The sequence below is a fragment of the Megalops cyprinoides genome, chromosome 4 (genome assembly GCF_013368585.1).
Source record: "Megalops cyprinoides isolate fMegCyp1 chromosome 4, fMegCyp1.pri, whole genome shotgun sequence".
NCBI classification, from domain to species: Eukaryota; Metazoa; Chordata; class Actinopteri; order Elopiformes; family Megalopidae; genus Megalops; species Megalops cyprinoides.
In genome coordinates, this window is record NC_050586.1 from 38,539,030 (window position 1) to 38,560,269 (window position 21,240).

Genomic DNA, 21,240 nt, shown 5'->3' on the forward strand with positions numbered 1-21,240 from the left:
TCTCATGCCATCCAAACGCTGCAGCTTTTCCATCCCATCCATCTGTGTAGCTTCAGTTTAGCATTGCTCTCAAAGATCAGTTGCTAAGGTTAAAAAAATCACAGCTTCTGGGTTCATTCCAGCATGTGTAGACCTAGGATACTCCCTGAGCAGGGGTGTTACAGCATCTATGGAGGTGCTGATGTAATTTCCCCCCTCATTAAAAGCTAAAAATACTTCTCAGCTACTGTCCTTGAAAGAATGATATAAAGGTTCAATTTTAAAATGGTATGCACATTGATTACAGTTGTTAAAATGACTTCTCTTGGGTTTACTTGTCAGGGAGTGGCATATGTTTCATTCACTATTAAAAATGGCAGCAGTTCTATTGCAGTGGGCAGAATAAAAATTAGTAACACTTAGCACTAATCATAATATGCTTGATGGTCACAGTAGCTCACTAGGTATGGTAGGTTATTGAACAATGAATCACATACATGGGTCTTGAGGGGTTCATTTGAAAAGAATTATTGAATGCATTTTAATGAAACAAGCCAAGCACATACAGCCCAACAAGCTACCTCAAGCAAATGTCTCACTCCTGCAGATAAAACAACACACTATCAAATAAAAATACAATATTGAGGATTAGTTGACCTGATTCTTACTGGTCACTGAGAAACATTCATACAAGAATGAAATACAAAATGTCATTTTAAACCTCTACCTCATTAATCACACTTAAGTGGATTACCTGTACCACCTATGGCCTATGGCTATTTCCTCAACCTATAGGCGTGATTAGTGAGGTAGAGGTTTAAAATGACATTTTGTATTTCATTCTTGAATGACAGGAAAATGCCATTACTGGTTAAAATTATACCAAAGCCAGATAATTCAACATGGAAGAGAAGTGTTCTGTAATGGATGAAAAATGGCAGATGTGTCACACCACTATCATGATAATCCCTGGGGGTGCAGCAGACCAAATCCAGCAACACACTGTCTGTCCCTCTGGAGAGAATAACTGGTGATTTATATCATTTGGAATGAAGTCAGTATTTAGGGCAGCTGACAAGACAGTTATAGTGCAGTAAAACAACACACATCGACAGGTAGTGAAAGGCATTAAAGTTCTCCAACACAAATGTTGCTCATTTTGTAACCATGATGGACACATCGTTTTCCTTTTCCCAAGCGACATCAAGCTTTAAATGAGAAACAATCAAGTAGAAATAATAAAAGTATCAATTTTAGGTAAAAGCAGAGTTCTTAAATATTGACACCACTGTGGCGATTCTGTTTTTCTGTTATGGGCTGTCCTTGATTATTATTCCCTCATTAAAGTGATTTTAATTAGCTGTATACTTGTATCTTCTACATGCAGATGGGTTTGACATTCATGCTTTATGAACTTTTATAAGTCTGAACTAATAATGACATGTCATATGGGAAATCGACAGATGTGTAAACCTCCTATTATTCTGCACTACACATTAATTGCAATGACAAATGGTCACACACATTCGAGCAAAGACCGAGTGGTCTGTTTAATCAAAATTATCACTGAAACGCTGCCTGTGTTGTGTTTGCTCCAGACAATTACTATCATCGATGATGCATTAGTCCAAATGCTCCAAGAAGTTGTGCTAGGTTTCAAAAATGAAAAAACAAAACTTTCATTTCTAACTGATGTAAATAAGCCTGAACTTGATGAAGTATCGTACTCTTTCAAGTAGTGTGTCGTATCAATGCACATATGACAGATCCATCTGTGGTATCTTTGTGTCAGTGAAAAGTCCCTTTGGCCAAATCCTTAACTGATCTAAATGATTACATGGACTAAAATTCAATCACCCCTTAAATCTGACTTCTTCTAGTGGTAAAACCACGCATCACAACTGTTACCATTTCTTGTTATCTTCTTAATAAACTAAGCTATGTGACTCACATTAAAATAGACTGCCTACAGTGCGGGCATGATGCTATCTCCTTGCTGTCCAGATTGTAAACTGATATACTTTTTTCCGGAATTCTAGGACTCTTAAGAGAAATTGTTGGCTGCCTACAAGCAATGCTCTCCTTCTGTCTTTATGCATCCACTGAAAGGCAACCTCCTCCCAAGCAACAACAGGACCTTTATTTTATCAGTAAATGACAAAAAAACTATTAAAGGCTGAGCTGTAATCTATGACACTGAGTAAGGGGATCACAGCCCTTGAACAATCCCTGATTTTGAATCTCATTCAATGCAATGTTACTTAGAAGAAATTGATTCAGTCTTAGCACAGCCACCCAGCTAATACGGACAGAACAGCACTCTTGCCATTCCGGCAGCAGATGTGAATGAGACTCGCACACCACGGGGAGATGCCCGGTGTGGCAGAGCCTTTAAAACATGCAGCAGTCTGTGCCTGACAGGTGGCCTGAAGGGCACGGTCAAGTACGCTGTCCGCGGCTGCCAAAGCCACTGCCGCAATGTCACAATGTGTTTACAGTCCTGTCAGAATGTGGTGCTCTGTGCCAGGATGATGCCCTTAAAATACTGACTCCTGACACCTGCGATGAAAGATGCTGTCATGAGACCAAAGAACGTGATTCACAGTACTGACACTAATGATGTCACCCCCCCCCCCCCCCCAACACACACACACACACACACACACACACACACACACACACACACACATATATATGACTTTTCATGAGTATAACTGCTGCAGTACTAAGACAGAGCATTCATTCCTGCAAGAAACATTCAGACTCTGATGTAATGGCAAATGTGAGCTATGTCAGTTTGGTCAACACGTTTGTTATTAGCAAACAAGTTTTTTCACAGCCCATATTTCACAGAGGGCATTAAAACATGGCCATGACGAGTGTTTTTTTTCTTGCTATACCTCAGAACATATCACCAGGGAGATGCACTCCATTCCTTTCTGGGCCACTCAAGGTCCAGATGCTATTCAAATTGTTGAACTGAAGACTTCCAGAACTTTCCGCTCAATAATACAAATGACAGAACTTTCTGAGAAAAGTACAGTGAATCTAGCATCTTGGTTATTACCATACTTAAATGAATTATTTTGAAATGCTGGGCTGGAGAAGATATCTTTCATTTTGTTTCTTGCAAGACTTTAGGTCTACAATATCCTTTCAAACAAAGTTTATTAACCTGACAATCACGAAGAAGCTCAGATGGAAAAAAAAACTTTTAGAACCTTTACAGTGGAAAGTTTCCTATTTTTAACTCCTCTGACACAATTGACTTTGAAGCTGTAAGCATGAATAAAACTTACAAATCATAAAATCGGGGAAATAATCTTCAGTGTGACTATAGGTCTGACAAATTAAAGGAAACTTTGTTGGAGATAATCTAGGGTGTGAACTGCCTGGATCCTTAGCCTCTTATCTTGAAGAAGAGAGACTACTTAATGTTCCCTTTATGCAAATGTGGCATGTGAACATGACCTGGATTCCCCAAAATTAGTCAATTCACAATGTGCACATAATCCTCTGGGTGGTTTAAATATTGAAATTTGACAGACATGCACCATCTGAATTTTATTTTCTTGCTCTGGTAAACACTTGCTTTATTTTTTTTTTTTTGGAAGGCAGGTGGGCTCTATGGCTTAGCTCAAAACTTAAGCAAAATTTCCAGCAATCTCAACTCAAAATATTATCTCTATACTAAATGCGATGAAATTACAAGTGTGATGAAATCACACAAAGTCAGATAGGCAAGACATGATTCATTTATACTATTATTTATATTCTGTGCACATTTGGTAATCGCATTTATATTCCGTGCACATTTGCTGAATGTCCTATGATACTTAACTTGAAACTTGTCAACAAACAGGTCAAATGGATCTATCAATGATTTTTGAGACACAGCTATTCCCAAACATGTACTCATATAGCACATTTCAGAAGGAAATCAGAGGGTATCAGGATGAAGAAAATTCTGAATGAACAATCTCTTTGGGGAAAAGGGATAAAAATGGATAAAAAATAGCAAAATCTACATAACAGATTTTGGTTTGCTTACAAATTCACATGTAGTCATCAGACTGACAAACTGCTGACACGGGCAGATTCCTCTCACATAACACGTGTATTTCTTCATCTCTTTTGGAAAAAAAAATTACATTAAAAAAAAAAAAAATCCTGCAGGCACTGACACAAACTACTCTGGGACACCGCTGTCCCCTGCTGCCTCCGTCCATCCATGCTTCCTAACAAAATCAAATGTTCAAGTCCACCATGCAACCGCCAACATGGGGCTTCAACATAAAAACTGACTTGAGCTTGTGACCAATGTAAAAAAAAAAAAAAAGCATGAGAAGATGTGGAAACGAGATGAATGGCAGAACTACTTCTTCTTCTTCTTGCCCTTCTTGCCCCCCTCTCCTTGCTGTGCGTTGGTGTCCCCGCCCCCACTCTTTTGTGTCCTTGTCTTAAGTTTGGGGATCATCTCGGCCACGTAGAACATCACATCTTTACCTGTTGGGAAGACAGACAGAGGGACTGCTAAACAAAACCGAATCCAGGCACTACATGGTTCATGCAATTCACAGAGAAAATGTCAATCTCTGGTAATCTGGACATGTACATTACAAAGCATTATGGAACACACGGGTTGTTTATGGTGTGAAAGTTTTGTATCAGCCTAAAATGCTTATCTGATTGTTAAGCACCGTCAGCACAATGGTAACTGAAACTAATGAGATGCACAGGAAGAATTTAATAATTCAAAAGTAATTCTGAAATCAATCTTCAGATACACATTTTTTTTCCAAGCTCAGCAAACTCAAATGCTGTCATAAATTATCCAAAAAGGAAAAGGGAGCCTAATATTTATAATTCTCTACAATAAGCCCACGCAAGATGTATTGCGCACTTTAAAGGTAACCCACTCATTTTTTAAGTTGCTTATGGAAGGGATGTTGAACGGAAAAATACAAATGGTACACTGCATCATTCTAACCTAATGAAATTCTAGAACCGTTTGCTAGCACCTAGCTAACAGCATCTCTGTGCCCCTCGGTAGTACATGTCATAGCCTATCCGGCAGGTACAATTATCCTGCAATGTGGCATATATCAGCCTTTTTTCATGTGTTCTTACTTTCACAAATCTGTGAGCTTTTCATTCTGTTACTTTCTTTACTTACTTCCCCTCGTTCCTACGAGAGCATGTGCGCCTTAGCAGAAATCTACACAATGGTAATGTTACTCAAAAGCTCTGCCATTTACAGCACACGTATTTTCTGCAATGTTGGCAGTTCTGTGCAAGGAGGTGCAACTCCTTATTTGTGCATAAATTCAGTACTGTTCCGCCATACTTCAGAAGAAATATTGTGTTCATGCAGATGAATCCCTTTGTTCATTACAGGTGTGTGTGGGCTTGAAATGGGTAATCTGCTCAACTCCTTGTACTCCTTGTTGTTCGCTGATAGATAGAAGTAACTTTAAGCCATACACATGTATCACTGTGATCGCATTCAGAGAACTTCACTGACTACAACATACAACGGCAATTTTGTAACAGAAACACCAACACTTCCACAATACCACAAAGTCATTTTAAATGATTCTGCTATGCAGGGCAAATAAATTTGAGCTGCAGTATTCACTGTTAGAAAGACTCACGTGATGAGAACTTCTCATTACACAGGCTTCCATCCTCCTTCTTCAGCTGCACACGGACTCGGTCTCTGAACTGCACATCCCTGTTCCACTCTCTAGGGTACATCTTGTTCTACAGACAGCGACAGACATGGCAACATTCAGAACGCTCCTTGAAGTTACTGCATGAAAAATCCCCAGAAAACGGAGCGACTGTAGAACCGTACCTCGACTTCAACATTCACTCCTGCTGCCGCCAGAACGTCTCGGATTTCAGCACATGTGGGGTTTTCCACTGCCTGTTTAACGCAAGACAAAAACGTTATGAAACACACATTGAGCAGTTTGCCTGTAAAGCTGCACTGCACTTTTTAACAGTTAAAAAACAGGGCCAGACCAATGAGAAACTAACACGCATTCTAACAGGACTCTGTCACATTATCTTGAGAACTGGCAATTGCACTTCCCCTGTAAAGGTCACTATTCGGGGTCAAGCCTGTAATGTCTGACATACTGTTAAAAGTCAGTGAAATAAGCAGGTTCCCTTTAAGACACTTCAGCCTGAGGGGCATTACAACCACAAAAAACAATCTGAGTTCAAATTTCCAAAGCAGCGTATGATCACAGATTACCACTACCATTCCATTCATTTGACTTTCTAAACATTAAGTCACCAAAATGAATAATCTGAACTCAGTCAAAATTACACTTGGCATACACTATGTAGGGTAGAACAGCTCACAGACAGGTAAATGTGGATGGGATTGTGGTGACTTCTACCATTTTCTGCACCTCAGTTAGGCAGTTTCCTTAAGGACAGTGCTTCACCAAGCAGCAGATCTGATAATCTGCCCAGGCCAGGGGATTCACACTGGATGGGGATGCAGGGAGCTGCTCTAGTTTGGCTATATTTGCACATTTTAATATAGTATCCAGTGACACTAGCATATTTAATACTGAAATCTAATCACAAGACATATTTTCTTTGACTTCTAATTGCTTTGGCAATGCAGGAATCCACTCATAGCACAGTTGGGGAAAAGGTCTGTATAAATGAGACAATCTTGCAAGCCTAAGAACTACAAATGTCAACATAATTAACACCTTCCACAAATGCGGAATTTGAAAATGACATTTCAAATGATATTAATTATTCTATTAATTTATTCACCTTTTCAATGGGTATTCTTCTTCCTTCGGCTAGTGTCTTCTTACTGTTGAGGTATGCGGGATATAAACACATAAACCTAAAAACAAGGCAGAGTGTCATGTTCAGTTAAGCAAACGGCTGGCTTCAGCAATGCTTGCAACAAAACGTAAAATACACTCCTGACGCGACACTCCAGATACAATTATGGAGAGAGCTACCGCCGCCTAGCTAGCCAGCACTGTAGCTACATCTTAAAGGACCAATATACAGTTTTAAGAAAAACTGTGCAATCATGGTAAAAACACATTATCTTGCTAGTTAGCGAACTCACAACTCTACTAGCTAAGTTCTTCATTTCTTTCCAATTACAATGGTCGGCTGGGTACAGTAGAAATTCCCCTTTTGTACTTAGCAGTAGGGTCCTGACTGAACGAACTTGCAATGATCTGCCAAAACATACCACAAAGTGTCTCAGAGACACAGTTACCAATTATTAAATTAAGGCCTCGCAAATCAATCAAATCAGCTCTCTAACAATCAATGAACTTTGCCAATTTCGAGGGCCCCAAGAGTCTGGGATGCCTTAGTAATGAATTCAACGTTGGCCAACGTTGGCTTGCTAGCTAATTGGAATACGATCCTATTCATGTATAATAATGCAAGGTACTTAAAAAATAAAAAATCTGTCTTTTCGCTGGGTAGGTCAGCATTAGGTAGCTAAGTAAATCCACCTTCTTGATAAAGCATCTGCTGACGTAATGTTAAGACCAGACCACCTCACTCGAGAGAAGCCACCAAGCTAATTGAGCTAAGCTGTTTTAGCTACGCTTGCCCACAACAGGGATCCACGCAACCTGATCTATATTAAATAATGTTCGTTTCCAGTCGACAACAATTTACGAAACTAGAAAGTTAATATTAGGTAACAAGCTAACTAGCTAACTGGCCAGCAAAAATCAGAGAACTGTTGGTGGGCGAACTAGCTAGCCAGCTACCTGCAACGAAACAGCTGGTTAGCTAGCTGGCTAACTTTCTGGCTGTCGTTACCTTTCTTTGTTGGCAGGGTTTTTAGTTAAATGTGCCATCCTTTGATTTATTAAACAAACACTCCGTAATACTATTGCCTAACTAACTACCACTGACCACCATTACAAAATATCTGGCCACTTAAACCTGGCTCCATTAGCTAGAAGCTAACGTTACAGTACATGTGTTTGTCTTCTAGCAAAGAACTGCAATAAGCGTTCGTTATTGGGCTGTTTTTCAACAGGAAATACGTATATCATGCTGCGATTGGTGAATGTAACTGTCCGTTATGAGGCTCAGTATCGTTTATGGGTGGCGAAAAGGGACAAAAATATCTAGTTTCACTAATTAAACATTTAACTGCATCCAATACGCCCGGCTAATTTTTGGTACACGTGTTTAAATACACAAACCTGTCACCTACTTTACAAACATGCATACGTGCTGTATCTGAGTTAGATTTATAATACATTTCCCAGCCATTTGTACTGTGCTTTGAAAACCTTGCGTGAAAGTATGATTTTCCATGTAAAACTCTTTAACAACAAATACAACAAATCTATAAAAAAGAGTGATACAGCATTGTGATGGAAATTTGTCATCACTGTCAGTAGTGTCAGATTTTTGGGGACTTTTTGGGGAAAACAGGCCCATACTAGCTTTCTTTAGAACGATTCATGCCTTTCAGATATAATCTGACAATGATCTAAACTGCAAATTAATTTGGAAAAATATGGCATCTTCATCACGTCTTTTCCTGTTCAGACAAATCCATGGCAAAATAATATTGAATTTCACTGGTGTATTTTTCTTTTTAGATTATAGTGTTTTAAACTTTGATTGAATACATTGGATACCTGTGTTTCCTTTTCATTATAGTGCTGTTATTATTTCCCATTTCAAGAAGTAGAAAAGATGGATCTGTAGTTAGCAGTGGTAAAGATAATCTTTAATACAGTGCACAAAAATTTCAACAAAATCCAGAACCTCACCCCCTCTTCTCTTTTTTCTTGGCAGGCTTCTGTCCCCAAAATCTTCTCATGAGGGCCAGCAGCTTGGTCCCATGACAAGTTACAAACAATTCCAGTAAACTCAACGTTGAAAGTTGTAGCCCTTCAGATATCAAATATCCATCTATCTGTATATTTATCAACAGATTTCTTTGTGTGTGTCTGTGTGTGTGTGTGTGTGTGTATGCAAACATACAATAATGGTGTGTGTTGTGTATCTTTCACAGTCATAGACCACAGACTTGGGCCAAAAACATTCTTTCCCACTCCCCATCCCTGTGCCCCTCCTCTGTTCCCATACTCATCTGATGCCAGCAAAAGGGAGCACTTGTTTTCAGAAAGGGGTATGATCAGGAGCCATCTTTCTAATGAGGGGATGATCAGGGCACCATGATGTGCTGAATTAGCAAAGAGTCTTCTGTTATGTCATTCAAATAAAGGTAATTGACAATAAAGCATAGGGATGCACTTCTTTGGAAGTTGCTCTGGGTAAGAGCGTCTGCTAAATGACATAATGTAATGTAATCTCAAAGCTGATGCCTGGCATTAATTTTCCCTGTTCTTATATTTATGAAAAAAATAATGTAAACTGATTTGAGAAATAAAAATGATAAGGAGCTTGATTCCTTCTTATCATCAGCCACCAGATGGCGCACCTCATACAAAATGAATGGCTGCATACACCAAAAACAGATGTAATAAAATTTGGTGTGTGTGTGTGCGTGTGTGTGCGCACACGCATGTTAGGTGAGCTTCAGCCTGCCTAATTTATGTTTTAATGCAGTAAAAACATTAGCTCAAGAAGAAGGTAAAATTCATACTCGTAACTAGATTTGTAACTAGAATTCTAAATATTTTACATCAACTGGGCATTTGTTAGTATTGTCATTCAAAAAATAAATGTTTACAACTCCCACAAACTAGAAAGTGACCTGATACTAGCTGAATCATTGGATATTGTTTCCTGAAATTCAAAACAGACTTAAACACTTCTGATTTGCTGAAAAGTATTCAACATTATTGTTTACACTGGAAAAAGCTCTCTCTATAACACTGAATGACCTACTGATGTTGAGATTTGCAAACAAGATTTGCAGCCATAACATATACAATTTTTAGTATTTTAAAATAGTTACACATCTCACAAAATCCGAAACAGCCAAGTTTACACCAAAAATCTTAGTGTTTATTATGCTGCTTTACAATAGGTAATTTGGAACAGTTATTTTTTCATAAATAGCCAACCATATCCACTTTATTGCATGAAGATAAAAATAAAACAAGTGTCTCAGTAATTCACATACTGTATGTTTTTTGGCAGAATAAAACAGCCTATTTTATCTGATAACATGCTTTAACAAAGACAATGATTAGGGAGGGAAAAGGAAAATTTGGTTTAAAAACAGATACGAAACCATACAGTAATAACTTATTTTTCTCATACATTTAGTTCTTCTAAGACACAATGAATGTCCTATTAAAAGAGCAGCCATGTCCCTCAAACAACAGAATATACAAGTTAACAGCATGGTCAATGATCTGTCTACTTTCTGTTAAATTCTATTCCCAAGGTAACATCTTATCCAAGTTTTTTCAAGGTTACAGGTAATTCCTTATTTTCAGAGCACACAAAACAGTGTAAATGCGTTACACTACAGCTACCTATACACATGTGACAACAAATGTTACTCCAGGAAGTAAACCATCAGATCAGTTCATGCAAGCACAGAATGGGAAGGATTCTGCTGTACTGTATCTTCAGCAAAATTTTGTTTTACTGGCCTAATGATGTAATAAAAACTTCCAATACCTCAAATTCTTTAGTACTATAGTACAATTTAGTACAGTACATCCCTAAAAGGTCACTTTAACTCCATTTTTGTATTTGCCAAGCAATTACAGGGACTTAAATTAATACATAAAAATCTGTACAGTACAAATATTCTTACAACACCTTCCAAACATATTTTACTCTGACAACTCAATGTGCCAGTCACATTTCTACCACCAAAGAATCTGTGCCTTAAATGTGGCTTCCACAGTAGTAACCCTCTAGAATATTTACATGGTTTAATATCTCTCCTCCACAACAGTCCATAGTAGTAGTAAAAGTATACAGTAGTGATCTGATCCTATAATTGTCTTTGTTTTAAACAGAGGTCACAAGGTAAGATCCAGAGAGGCGTTTGGGACTTTGATTCCCGCTGGGCTCAACATTCTCTCCTTTGGAATCTGTCTTCTTTGTGTTGCTGGTCACTGGTGTTGGGATCTGAGATGGTCGAGCAGCGGTGCCATCGGCACTGCTCTTTCTGGGGCTTGGGTTGTAATTGAATGGGGTGACTCTTGCAGCCACAGCTCCACTAGGAGAACTGTGCTTGCTTGAATTTGAGGAGCTGAAGGGCGTACGTTCGGCAACTGGGATTTCATAAGCCTCTGAAGTTGCCCTTGGATGGCCTGCAGGTTTGACATCTGCACCTTTTTTATCATGGCTCTCACTCCCAAATAAATTCAAATTGCTCTCTGAGCCAAGCATACAAGCAAGTGCATTCTCTTTCACAGTGGATTGCTTAGGTTGCATTTCATTTGCACCTGGAAGCATAACAGGTACTCTGTCAGACACACTGTCAATAACAGGAGGTGTGTTACCTGTTGGCGATTTCCCAGATCGGGGGTTGTTGATAGGACAGTCTTCAATCCTTACCCAAACATCTTCAGCCTTGGACACAGCGGGGGCCTTATGGTGGACAAATGACTTTGAATGTGCATCATCTGATGATTCCTTGGATTCGCTGGCCATTGAATTAGCAGTCTCACCCTCTTTCATTTTCCTCCATGTTCCTTTTAGAGGAGGGTGGCCATCTTTACTTGGCTTTGATGCTTGAGGACTCAAAATCATTCTTTCATCTTCACTTTTTGCTTTTTCACTTGACTCAGAAGAAGCTGAAAGGATGGAGGAGGAGCTCCCTGTTCTCTTCCAAGTACCCACTCTCGGGAGAGAGGTAGAATGTTTGCTCTTCTCACGCTTCCACGTGCCAGACCTGTTTATTGGGAGTCTAGAAGGGCTTTCAGAGTGGGATCGGCCAATGTCGTGTCTATTGAGAGATCCTCCCTCTCTGCTTTCAGGAGATTGCTGACTGTGAGGAGACTTCCTCCAGCAGCTACCTTGGTAAGGCAAAGTCAGTGACATATCTGTCAAAGATGGACTTGACACTGAATGTGCTTGGGATCGACTAGGAGACAGTGGCCTTGTACAAGGCGATAAACATTCATATGAGGCAGACTCTTCTAATTTTCTTTTAAGTGTTGGGCTAGGGGCTTCTTTAATGAAGGTTGACTGGCGAACCAAGACTGGTTTCTCTGATCTATCAGACTCACTCCCACTGGACTTGGTGGATGACATCCTTGACAATTCCACCTTTTTTCCACAGCCTGTAGCCCCAGACTGGTTCAGACTTTTTGAAGCTGACTCACTCCTAGGAATCCCACTGCTACTTCTTGGCAAACCACTTTGCTTAGTTGGAGTCTGATGACCTAAGTGTCTACCAGAAGAGGAATACGTCATTCTGCCAGCAATTGGTGACTTGCTTGTGGTTGTGCTTGGGGACACTGCACGGGGTATTTGAGATAATTTGTTGGAAGGACTAATGCCATTTCTTCCAGGTGAAACAGAGGTACGGGCAGGTGATTGCACAGGTCTAGTCAAAGACTGCTGACCTGGTCTTGAGGGAGTTGTCTCTCTTGACTGAGCAGAGGTCTTGCTTGATCCTTCTTGGGAGCATGGCTGCCTACTAGCAGGGCAAGAATCTGATTTAAGAGGTGGTTTCACATTTCGTGGCGGGTTACCGTAGCTTTGCCCTTGCATAGGTGTTTTGGAGGGGGCTCCTTTAGGTGCCATTTTATTTGTTACTGGACTGGTACTGGGTGAACTGCTTCTCACACCAGGAACATGAATCACTGTCCTTCCACGTGACATCATGGAAACTGGCATTTGCCTCTGCTGTGAAGTCACATTTTCAGTACTTGGCCGTGGCTTCCCAGTTATGAGACTTTTGTAAACTTTCTTTCCTCCTTTGAGGCTTTTGACACTCATCTCATCTTCTCTCTTTTTTGATTCTAAAGTGCTTTTTTCCCCTGGTTTTAATATTCTTGGCCCTTTGCTGGAAGCAACTGGTTTTTCCTCTGGATCTGCCATCAAATGAAATGGAGATCCTATTGAGATACCAGACTTGAGAGAGAGAATTGAATCAGAATCAGAGGAGGCTTGCCTGGACAGGCTAGCAGCTGCTTGATTTAAACTGCTCACTATTGAGTTGGCACCTTCTTGAATAGCCTTCCAATCAAATGATTCAGAATCTGGTGAAAGAGCTTGCTCTGAAATAGGGCTTTGTATATCTGGGATGTCCAGTGTTAGATCTAACTCTTCTGATAAAATTCCACCCATACATTTGACATCATTCATTTCATGGTCATCTCCCTTATTTTTAGGCTGCTGTTTTTTCTTTTTTGGCATGGCAGAACTGATGCATTCTTGCAAAAGATCATCTTCAGAGTCAATGCTAAGAGAGCTAAGTGAACTATTTCTTGAAAAGCACACAGGTGTATCTTCAACATGAAAGGCCTTTGGAGCATAACCGGAGGCTTGAGGTCTGCATGCCTCTGTGGCCGGAGTGGTTGCTTTCTCCTTCTCATGTGAGCTTTTGTTGTTATTCTCTTGGTCAATGTCACTGAGTGAACTAAGGGATGAGTTTCTTGAAAAACACACTGGTGTATCTTCAATAGCAAAGTTCTGCTTCTCATCTGGTACTGGCCCAGTATTCTCCTTGGATGCCTCTGCCAAAGTCACTTGCTTTTGTAGAGATTTTGTGCGGTCCCTCTGGAACATCTGTGCCCTGTTTACAGAAGCGTGGCCTGAGCACGGCTCACTGGGATTTTCTTCTCCCTCTTTTCTGTGTTCTTTCTCTCTTCTGAGTTCATCTTTCTCTTTTGATAAATCGAGATCATCATCTTCAAAGTCTAATGAACTCAAGGAGTCATTACGTGAAAAGCAATAGGGGGTTCCCTCTATTGGAGTATAATGGTGAGGTGAGTCAAAAGAAAAGCCTGGGCGAACTCTGTCATCAGTGGTAGGAGGTTTCTTGTGAAACTCTCTGGAATTTGATTTTGTTTCTTGACTACCAGCATCCTTATTTTTACCAGGATATGATGCCTCAGGTGCAAAACTGCTTGTAGGCTCTACACATTTTATCCTCGCTCTATACTCACTGCTTTGTGGCATTGGCTTTACTGGGGAAGTGGGTTTCTTTGCCATGTCTTGTTTGACTGGACCACCAGCAGCTGTAGATGGATGCTGCACCTGATCAATAACTTTCTTCACTCTGAAAGCATTATGACTTTTACCTTTTGGCATCGCAGAACTGATGCACTCAGCAAGAATATCCTCCCCTTCTTCGTTTTTCTCATCTACCGCAAATGTGCACGTAGAGGAACTTTGGCTTGCATCATTTGCCTCTGTGCTTCTCCCCTCTGGAATTGTGTCTCTTTGAATTGAGGAGGATCCTGCACCAGGTACACAGCTTTCAGGATTTAAAAACTCATTTGGAGGAGATTCTATTGTAAGGTCACTAAGAGATGTTGCTGTTGAAAAATTAATGGGGGTTCCCTCAACACAATATACTCTTGGCATGTCTTCCCCATGTGTAAAGCTTACATGCTTCTGTTGCTGCCCTCGATTTTGTGAAGGAAGCAACTTATATACAGGCAGCTGACTTGGCTTATGAGCTACTGGCGGAGGTATTCTCGAAGTGGTTGAAGGTGATGGCTTTTTTGGTTTTCTAGAGGACTTTGTAGGCATGGCTGAGTTTATGCAAGCTTCCAGTATTTCAATATCATCATCATCAGAATCACCAAGTATGTCTTTTTCTGGTTCACAGTATACCTCTGTCTTTTCTTGGTTACTGGCTCCCTTTGTGTCATCATTCCTAGGCTCATCATCATTTCCATGATCATCCTCATGAACTGGAGGCATAATTCTCAGTTCAGTGTCTTTTGGAATGAAGGGCTCATCTAGGCTCAATGCACTCAGACTCGAGGCACAAGAGAATCCCTCAGGTGTACTTTCTGTTGCAAAATGCAACAGTGTGTCATTGTCTGGAACTTCTTGGACTTTTTGGACAGCAGAATTCACAGCTGCACGTCTAGGAGCCAAATCCCTCTTTTCGGTCCGAGGTGCCACTTTCACTTTGTGTTTCATTTGGGTTGGATGTTGTGGAGGTGGTGTTTTGCTTCGACTGGGAGGCATTGTTTGCCCCGGACTGTCTGGTAGATCGCTTGGACTAATGATTCCACTAACCATACCACTAGGAGGTTCACTTTGTACTGAACTTGCAATTGAGTGACTCTCAAAGCTGTCCAGAGAGCTCACAGATGTACACCTGCTGAACATCAATGGTGTCTCTTGCACATAATGTTCTGGAGGGCTTTTTGGAGTCTGGGCACCACTTTTGGATGGAGATTTGGCACCAGATGAAAATTCAACAGCTTTATGTTTTGATCCATCCGACATGCCCTGATGTCTGTGAGGTTTCAGCCGTACATGTTGTGAAGCTGACTGGCCATCTGTTGAGGACTGGACTGCACCTACAGCACCACTGCCCTCCTTGTCAGCAACAGGCAGAGTTGGGTAGCTACTAACAACATTTGAAGACTGTTCCCGAGCTTCCATTTCATCCTCTGCAGATGACAACGACGACAGAGAACTACCTCTGGAAAAACAGATCGGCGTGTCCTCAACACAGTAAGTCTGTAAAGTTTCTTGGTTAATGGTGGAAGCTTTACATGTTGAAGACTTTTGGTTTGCACGTGTTGGCCCAGGCTGTGTTTGAGCTGAAGAGGGATGTAACTGTTTTTGCCTGGAAGAATTCCTGAATGAGGATGTCCCACTGCCCTGGTTCAGGTGGTCCTTGGCAGAGCTTTGAGCAGAAGATGACTTTGAATGGCTGAACATGACCTTTTGAGAAGAATGTGTTTCAGAGTACTTTAAGCTGTAATCAATTGGTTGTTCTATGTGATCCTCACTGTACTTCATGCTATAATTAGTTGTCTGGTCCTCATCTTGCTGTTCCTCCTCTGAATACCTCTCACTGTAATTGGTTGGCTTGTCATCCTCATAATCATCAATAGTGCAAATGGTCTGGTTGATCTTTGTGTTCACTCCGTGACTGGAACTTCCTCTACTCTGCTCTGAACTATTCGAGCTCCTTGACTTGAAACCACCAGAACATTCTGGCTGTACAAATCTAGGCTGGTATTGAATGGATTTTTCTTCACTGTCACTATTGCTTTCTGAATACATAAGGTAACCTGTGCTTTGTACAGGCTGTTGATCACTCATTTTCAAGTCACCTTCAAGATGTTTAGGTCTTGCCCACCTTTCATTTTGGCTGGGACTTTGCCTACCCGAGTTCAACTGCTCATCTGAATACTTCAGGCTGTAATTTATGGGAGTATCCAGATCTCCATCATTGTCTTCCATATGATTGGCACTGTGTATCTTGTGGGCAAGATCTGCTGGATATTTTCCATAGATGCAACATTTCCCTTCATCTTCAGAATAAGAGTCAATTGATGGCTTCATTTGCCCCCTTTTTCCATAGCCATCACTGCTGCCAACACTATTCAGACTATCACTGGATGCCCTATATTCTATTTTTGGCATAGGGCACGTTCTATTAGAGGGTTCTGATTTGTTAAAACTATACACATTTGAAGGTGCATGCATGGCAGATGAACGCCTCACGCCACTCATATCATCTTGCATGCAATGCATGTCTGGTGTAGTGCCAGCACTTCTGTCATCCTGGCCTACGTACACATTCTGCACTTCTTCCATAACCTTGGCAATATGTGCAGTTGTCGAAGACATCTGCACTCCCACTCTCTTGGATGACTTATCCGAAGGTCCACCACCCATCCTCTCTCTGTCGAGGCTCGGATCCCTCTCAGCCCTGGAACTGTCCGAACTCCCTCTGCTCTCCCTGGATGATGACCCAGGCAGGACGGGAGTGTTCATGTATGGAGACAGAACTGGCACGTTGCTGGGATTAAAATTGTCTGCCCTACAAACACCATCACTGCCGTGACGTCCAGACTCCAGGACGCACTCGCTGTATGCACTTTGCTTGTGTTTTGGTTTGCCCTTGTGAGAGGCTTTTGGGCTCAAATTGTCAATGTTGTCAAATGTCTCTGAGAGATGCTGCGAGTCCAGCTCCTCAATTAAAGCTTTCTGTTTTCTCACATGGAGAGATGGCAAGCTGGATCCTGGGGACATGATGTTGGCATCCTTGTATTTAGCAGGTCTGTTGGCCATTAGGTTCCTTAAAGCTGCAGCACTACCCATTGCAATCATTTTGTGCTTTGAGTGAATGAGGTTCTTCAACATGCTGACAGCCCCCATGTCCCACAAGGTTTCCTGGTCCTTTACATTTCGCGCAGAAAGGTTCCAGAGAGTTCCACATGCATTGCTTACAATTGTCAAGCTGTGAGACTTCAGATGTTGAAGAAGAGTCTGGAGGCAGTTATTTTCTCTCAGTATTTGCCTAGGGAGAGAGGGGGAGAGAAAACACTCACTATTACATCTCTCACAGGAACAACATGTGACCAAAATATTACTTCAACAAGTCAAGATATAGTAATTTGAACACAGCAATTTGAAAGGCATGACTGTCTTACATCAGATAACACTGACCCCAGGGAAATAAAGATTTTTTAGTAATTTTAAGTCCCATAAAACAGCAATTGGTATGAGTTATTTTACACATATTTTTCAGATGACCTTGTCCAGATGATTTCAAGGGCCCATTTACATTGAAGGTTTTATATTTAAGTCATCTAAATCAATACAGAATGATGCACAGAAATCTATGTACTATTCCTCACAAAATGGTCTGCATAACAAACAATATAGCTTAGATATCTTAGTTCCAGTTTAAATGTCTAGTGGCAGATGACAGGGAGCGTCTCTTCCTCATTGTAGGCTTTTAAAGAACTGAACCGTTTAAGAAATAACTTGTTGCAGTTTAGCTGAGGTAAATTTTTGAACTTGCAGCCTTCCATCAAACTTTTCCCCTCTGTACTAACTGAATACCCGACTCTGGATAAACAACTTCCCATCGCATGGTATTTCCTTTTTATTAGCAGGGAACAAAAACACATTACAAACAAGACAATCAACAATACAGTGACATACCTATGATCTTCATTTGTAGCAATGAGACTAGACACATTTCTTAAGATTCCTCCTCCACTTTCAATGATAGCCAGGGTGTTAGTTTGGCTTCGGTAGGTTAGAGTGCTGACTAAGAAGGCCAAAGCCCCGTCTACAGTACATATGTCAGCTTTGTTCTCAGTGCAGTGTGCAGACAAGTTCCAAAGGGCACTAAGGACACTCTTCAGGGTTGACTCCTGTAAAGAAGAGGACAGTACAAATAAGAAAACGTATATTTTATAAACATCAACAGAGCTTGCACTATTTACTTTTGTTCTATGTCCAAATAGGTTCTCGAGTCCTAATTCATTTTAAATAAATAAAAAATAAATTCTATCATTGAACACCGATGCTTGGGAGAGATAAATGGCACAGACAGCTACATTAGCCATCACAAATGGCCTATGGCCAAATGTCAATGGAAAATGAAATGCTTTTAACCAGCCTGTGAAAAGATGCAATGAGTCACCTTCTGCACATCCAGGGCACATTCCATAAGCGCCTTCACACTGCCAACTTCACGCAGTGTCTGTTTACTGTTAACATCAGCCCGCCAGGACAAGTTTCTCAGAACGCTGGCAATCACCTGAATAAAAAGTACGGACAAGTCACGGGCCTGAAGTGATAGGAGGTACATTTCAAGTTATGTTTCTTCGATGATCAGCTTATTCATAATGCTTTCAAGTGTCAGTTTCAGTGTGTCAGTGTGATTGACAGAAATAAAAAATCTGACGGGTTACAGTTACAGTGTGTCCAGTTCCACAATCATCAATGTGAGGATAATGAACAAACCCCGTACCTGCTGCAAATCTTCGCTTTCTGATTTCAGCTGGGCCACCATTGCCCTCATGCAGCCTTTCATGGAACACAGGGTGGACTGCAAATATAAAAGACAAAGGGTGAGTTCAAACAACTACACTTCTGTGACATCGTGTGGGAACACCAATGCTGGAAAACCACCCACCTTATTGGCCACGTCTCCGAATGTCAAGTTTGTAAGTGCCATTCCTGCATATCGCCTTAGAGTTATGCTATAGTGATCGCTGGTGAGCCCGTACATCTCGCAGTCTACCTGCAACAGCTCTCCGATGGCCTGCAGTCCACCTGAGAAAGAGAATATTAAAATGAGCGGCTAAATGGAAACAGCTTTCCAATTCAATGGGGAGCCATTTCTCCAGCATGTTACCGCATTTTACCTAGTTCATTCATGGCATGTCTGTGCTCCTCATCGAAGGAGAGCTTCATGAGCACACACACCGCTGGGCAGATCTGATGCTCCACAGGAGAGGGCACTGAAAAGAGAAGGAGAAGATAAACCAATATTAATCTGGCCAGTCAAGCCAATTTAATTTTGAGGACAACAGGATGTCTCTATAAAAGACGTAACAGCTTGATTGCTAAAGAGAAAATGGTCTTTCCACCAACACTGTGTGTGTGAGAATATGATCCACTTGGAATTAACAAGTTCCTGAAACTAGGAGAGGGACCCTGGTGACCACCCTCCACTCCACCAGCAGGAGTAGCACATACTGGGGTTTGTGTCCTGGTCCACGCCCTGCTCGTGGGCCGTCTGCCACTCCCAGCAGGTCTCGCAGTAAGCCCGGATCTGCTCCAGCAGGTGCAGCACGCGGATCTCCCTGCGCCCGCGCTTGTCGTCGGGCTGCGAGTGGATGATGTTGTGGAGGGCAGCGCTGGCTCTGGCCCGGGCTTCCTTGCTGCCCCGGGAGTTTCCCAGCAGCACGGAGTCCTTGTCGTTGCCGTGCAGCAGCTGGATGAGCAGGGGCAGGCAGCCGGACTGGCGCATGGCGATGCAGCTGTCCTGGGAGCTGGACATGGCCAGCAGGGTGCGGGACATGTCGTCTTTGTCATGGGTTCCCAGCATGGAAAGGAGGGAATATACCATTTCCACCTAGGAGGCAAACACAGGACTGGTTAACATTGCCAATACCTCTGCCGGCAGTAAAATTAAACGTGAATCTAATCAAGAGAACCATATTTTATAGCTAAACAGATGTTCAAAACCCATCAGGCAATGTACGTGTACTTTGGAGCCAAATGTAATTAGCCTGTGTTTGGTTGTCAAAAACAGTAAACCTGTTTTAAATCAAACAACAAATATGCACGTTACGCAGCTTTTCATAACATAGCTCAACAGCATGCAATTTTGAAAGCTTCAGCAGCGAAACAAAGACACATATCTTTTACTAAGCACAGTATTAATAAAAATGTTGTGTAGCAACCTGGGGCTTGGAATCTTCGGTTACCTTGGTACCCAGGTGACTTGTCAGTCTGCGTGGGACAGAGTAACTACCACTACAGCTCATATCATTGGTGCCTTCATGGTCCATTCGAGCACTTGAACTCTAACAAAAGCAAAGACAAAAGCAAAAAGGCTCTCAGAACAACAGCTAGCTGTAATACTGGCTATATTGTTCTCCATTGAAAAATTAAAAGTAGCACCATAAAAGAGATGAAATGCAAACAAAGAAGCCCATCTTACCACTTGCAAACTGATTTTTTTATAATATGTATAAATTCTACATATATAAATCCTAATGAAATGTATGCAGTTTTTGCAGTACTGGTCGACTGCATACATTCTTTTGGCAACTGCACAAAAAGCCATATTTACACATTTACACTACGGACACATCTAGCTAGATACACATCAATGTGAGAGAAATTAAACAAGAGCAAGAAACAGGCCTTGCAATATCCATCCAAACTTAGGATAAAAATGTACTGCTAAAACTCTGCTAATACATACAACCAAAGCCCTGGCTCTGCGGCATCCATTTTTGGAAAACTGCATGTTAACAGCTATCCATCCATGGACGTTCAGTACAGCACTACAACCGATCACAGCTCTTTCACCACCATCGCTGTCTGTCATTTTGCACAAGACAGCCAGCCTTGTGCAGACGCAGCAGAATAGGGTTGTCCTGCCTCCCCCGCCCTAACAGCCAGGCAGCCCCGCAGCGCCGGGCTCTATGCGCTGGCTGTGCAATCGGAGGGTGTCGATCTTCTTACCTGACCACACCCCGAGCCGGCCATGCCAGCGTCGCAGGATGCCTCACTCTGCCTCTCGCAATCGCGGACGGCCGACTCATGCTTGCTCTGTGACGCCTTCTGGAGGGGAGAGAGAGAGAGAGAGAGAGTGTAGAAGAAGAAAAAAAACACACA

General features: G+C 41.5%; 2 protein-coding genes across 6 annotated transcripts in view; both read right to left on the reverse strand.

Moving 5' to 3' along the window:
* Positions 1–3,079: 3,079 nt before the first annotated feature.
* Positions 3,080–8,001, reverse strand: srp19 (signal recognition particle 19). Its single transcript, XM_036527343.1, has 5 exons — positions 7,807–8,001; positions 6,781–6,856; positions 5,837–5,908; positions 5,634–5,742; positions 3,080–4,485 (listed from the first exon to the last, which is right to left on the reverse strand). The coding sequence occupies exons 1-5, from the start codon at positions 7,842–7,844 to the stop codon at positions 4,355–4,357; spliced, it is 426 nt and encodes a 141-aa protein (XP_036383236.1). The 5' UTR covers positions 7,845–8,001; the 3' UTR covers positions 3,080–4,354.
* A 2,148-nt stretch (positions 8,002–10,149) lies between these two features.
* Positions 10,150–21,240, reverse strand: part of LOC118776089 (adenomatous polyposis coli protein-like) — a 39,174-nt gene continuing 28,083 nt past the window's right edge. For 3 of the 5 annotated variants that reach the window (XM_036526168.1, XM_036526170.1, XM_036526167.1), the window contains exons 8-16: positions 21,088–21,186; positions 20,298–20,420; positions 19,588–19,966; positions 19,254–19,349; positions 19,022–19,161; positions 18,857–18,934; positions 18,527–18,643; positions 18,040–18,254; positions 10,150–17,389 (exon numbers count right to left, since the gene is read on the reverse strand). In XM_036526168.1, coding sequence (XP_036382061.1) covers positions 10,945–17,389; positions 18,040–18,254; positions 18,527–18,643; positions 18,857–18,934; positions 19,022–19,161; positions 19,254–19,349; positions 19,588–19,966; positions 20,298–20,420; positions 21,088–21,186 — 7,692 coding nt within the window. In that variant the 3' untranslated portion in view covers positions 10,150–10,944. The remainder of the gene's footprint in view (positions 17,390–18,039; positions 18,255–18,526; positions 18,644–18,856; positions 18,935–19,021; positions 19,162–19,253; positions 19,350–19,587; positions 19,967–20,297; positions 20,421–21,087; positions 21,187–21,240) is intronic. The other 2 variants (XM_036526169.1, XM_036526171.1) reach the window with 2 other exon arrangements.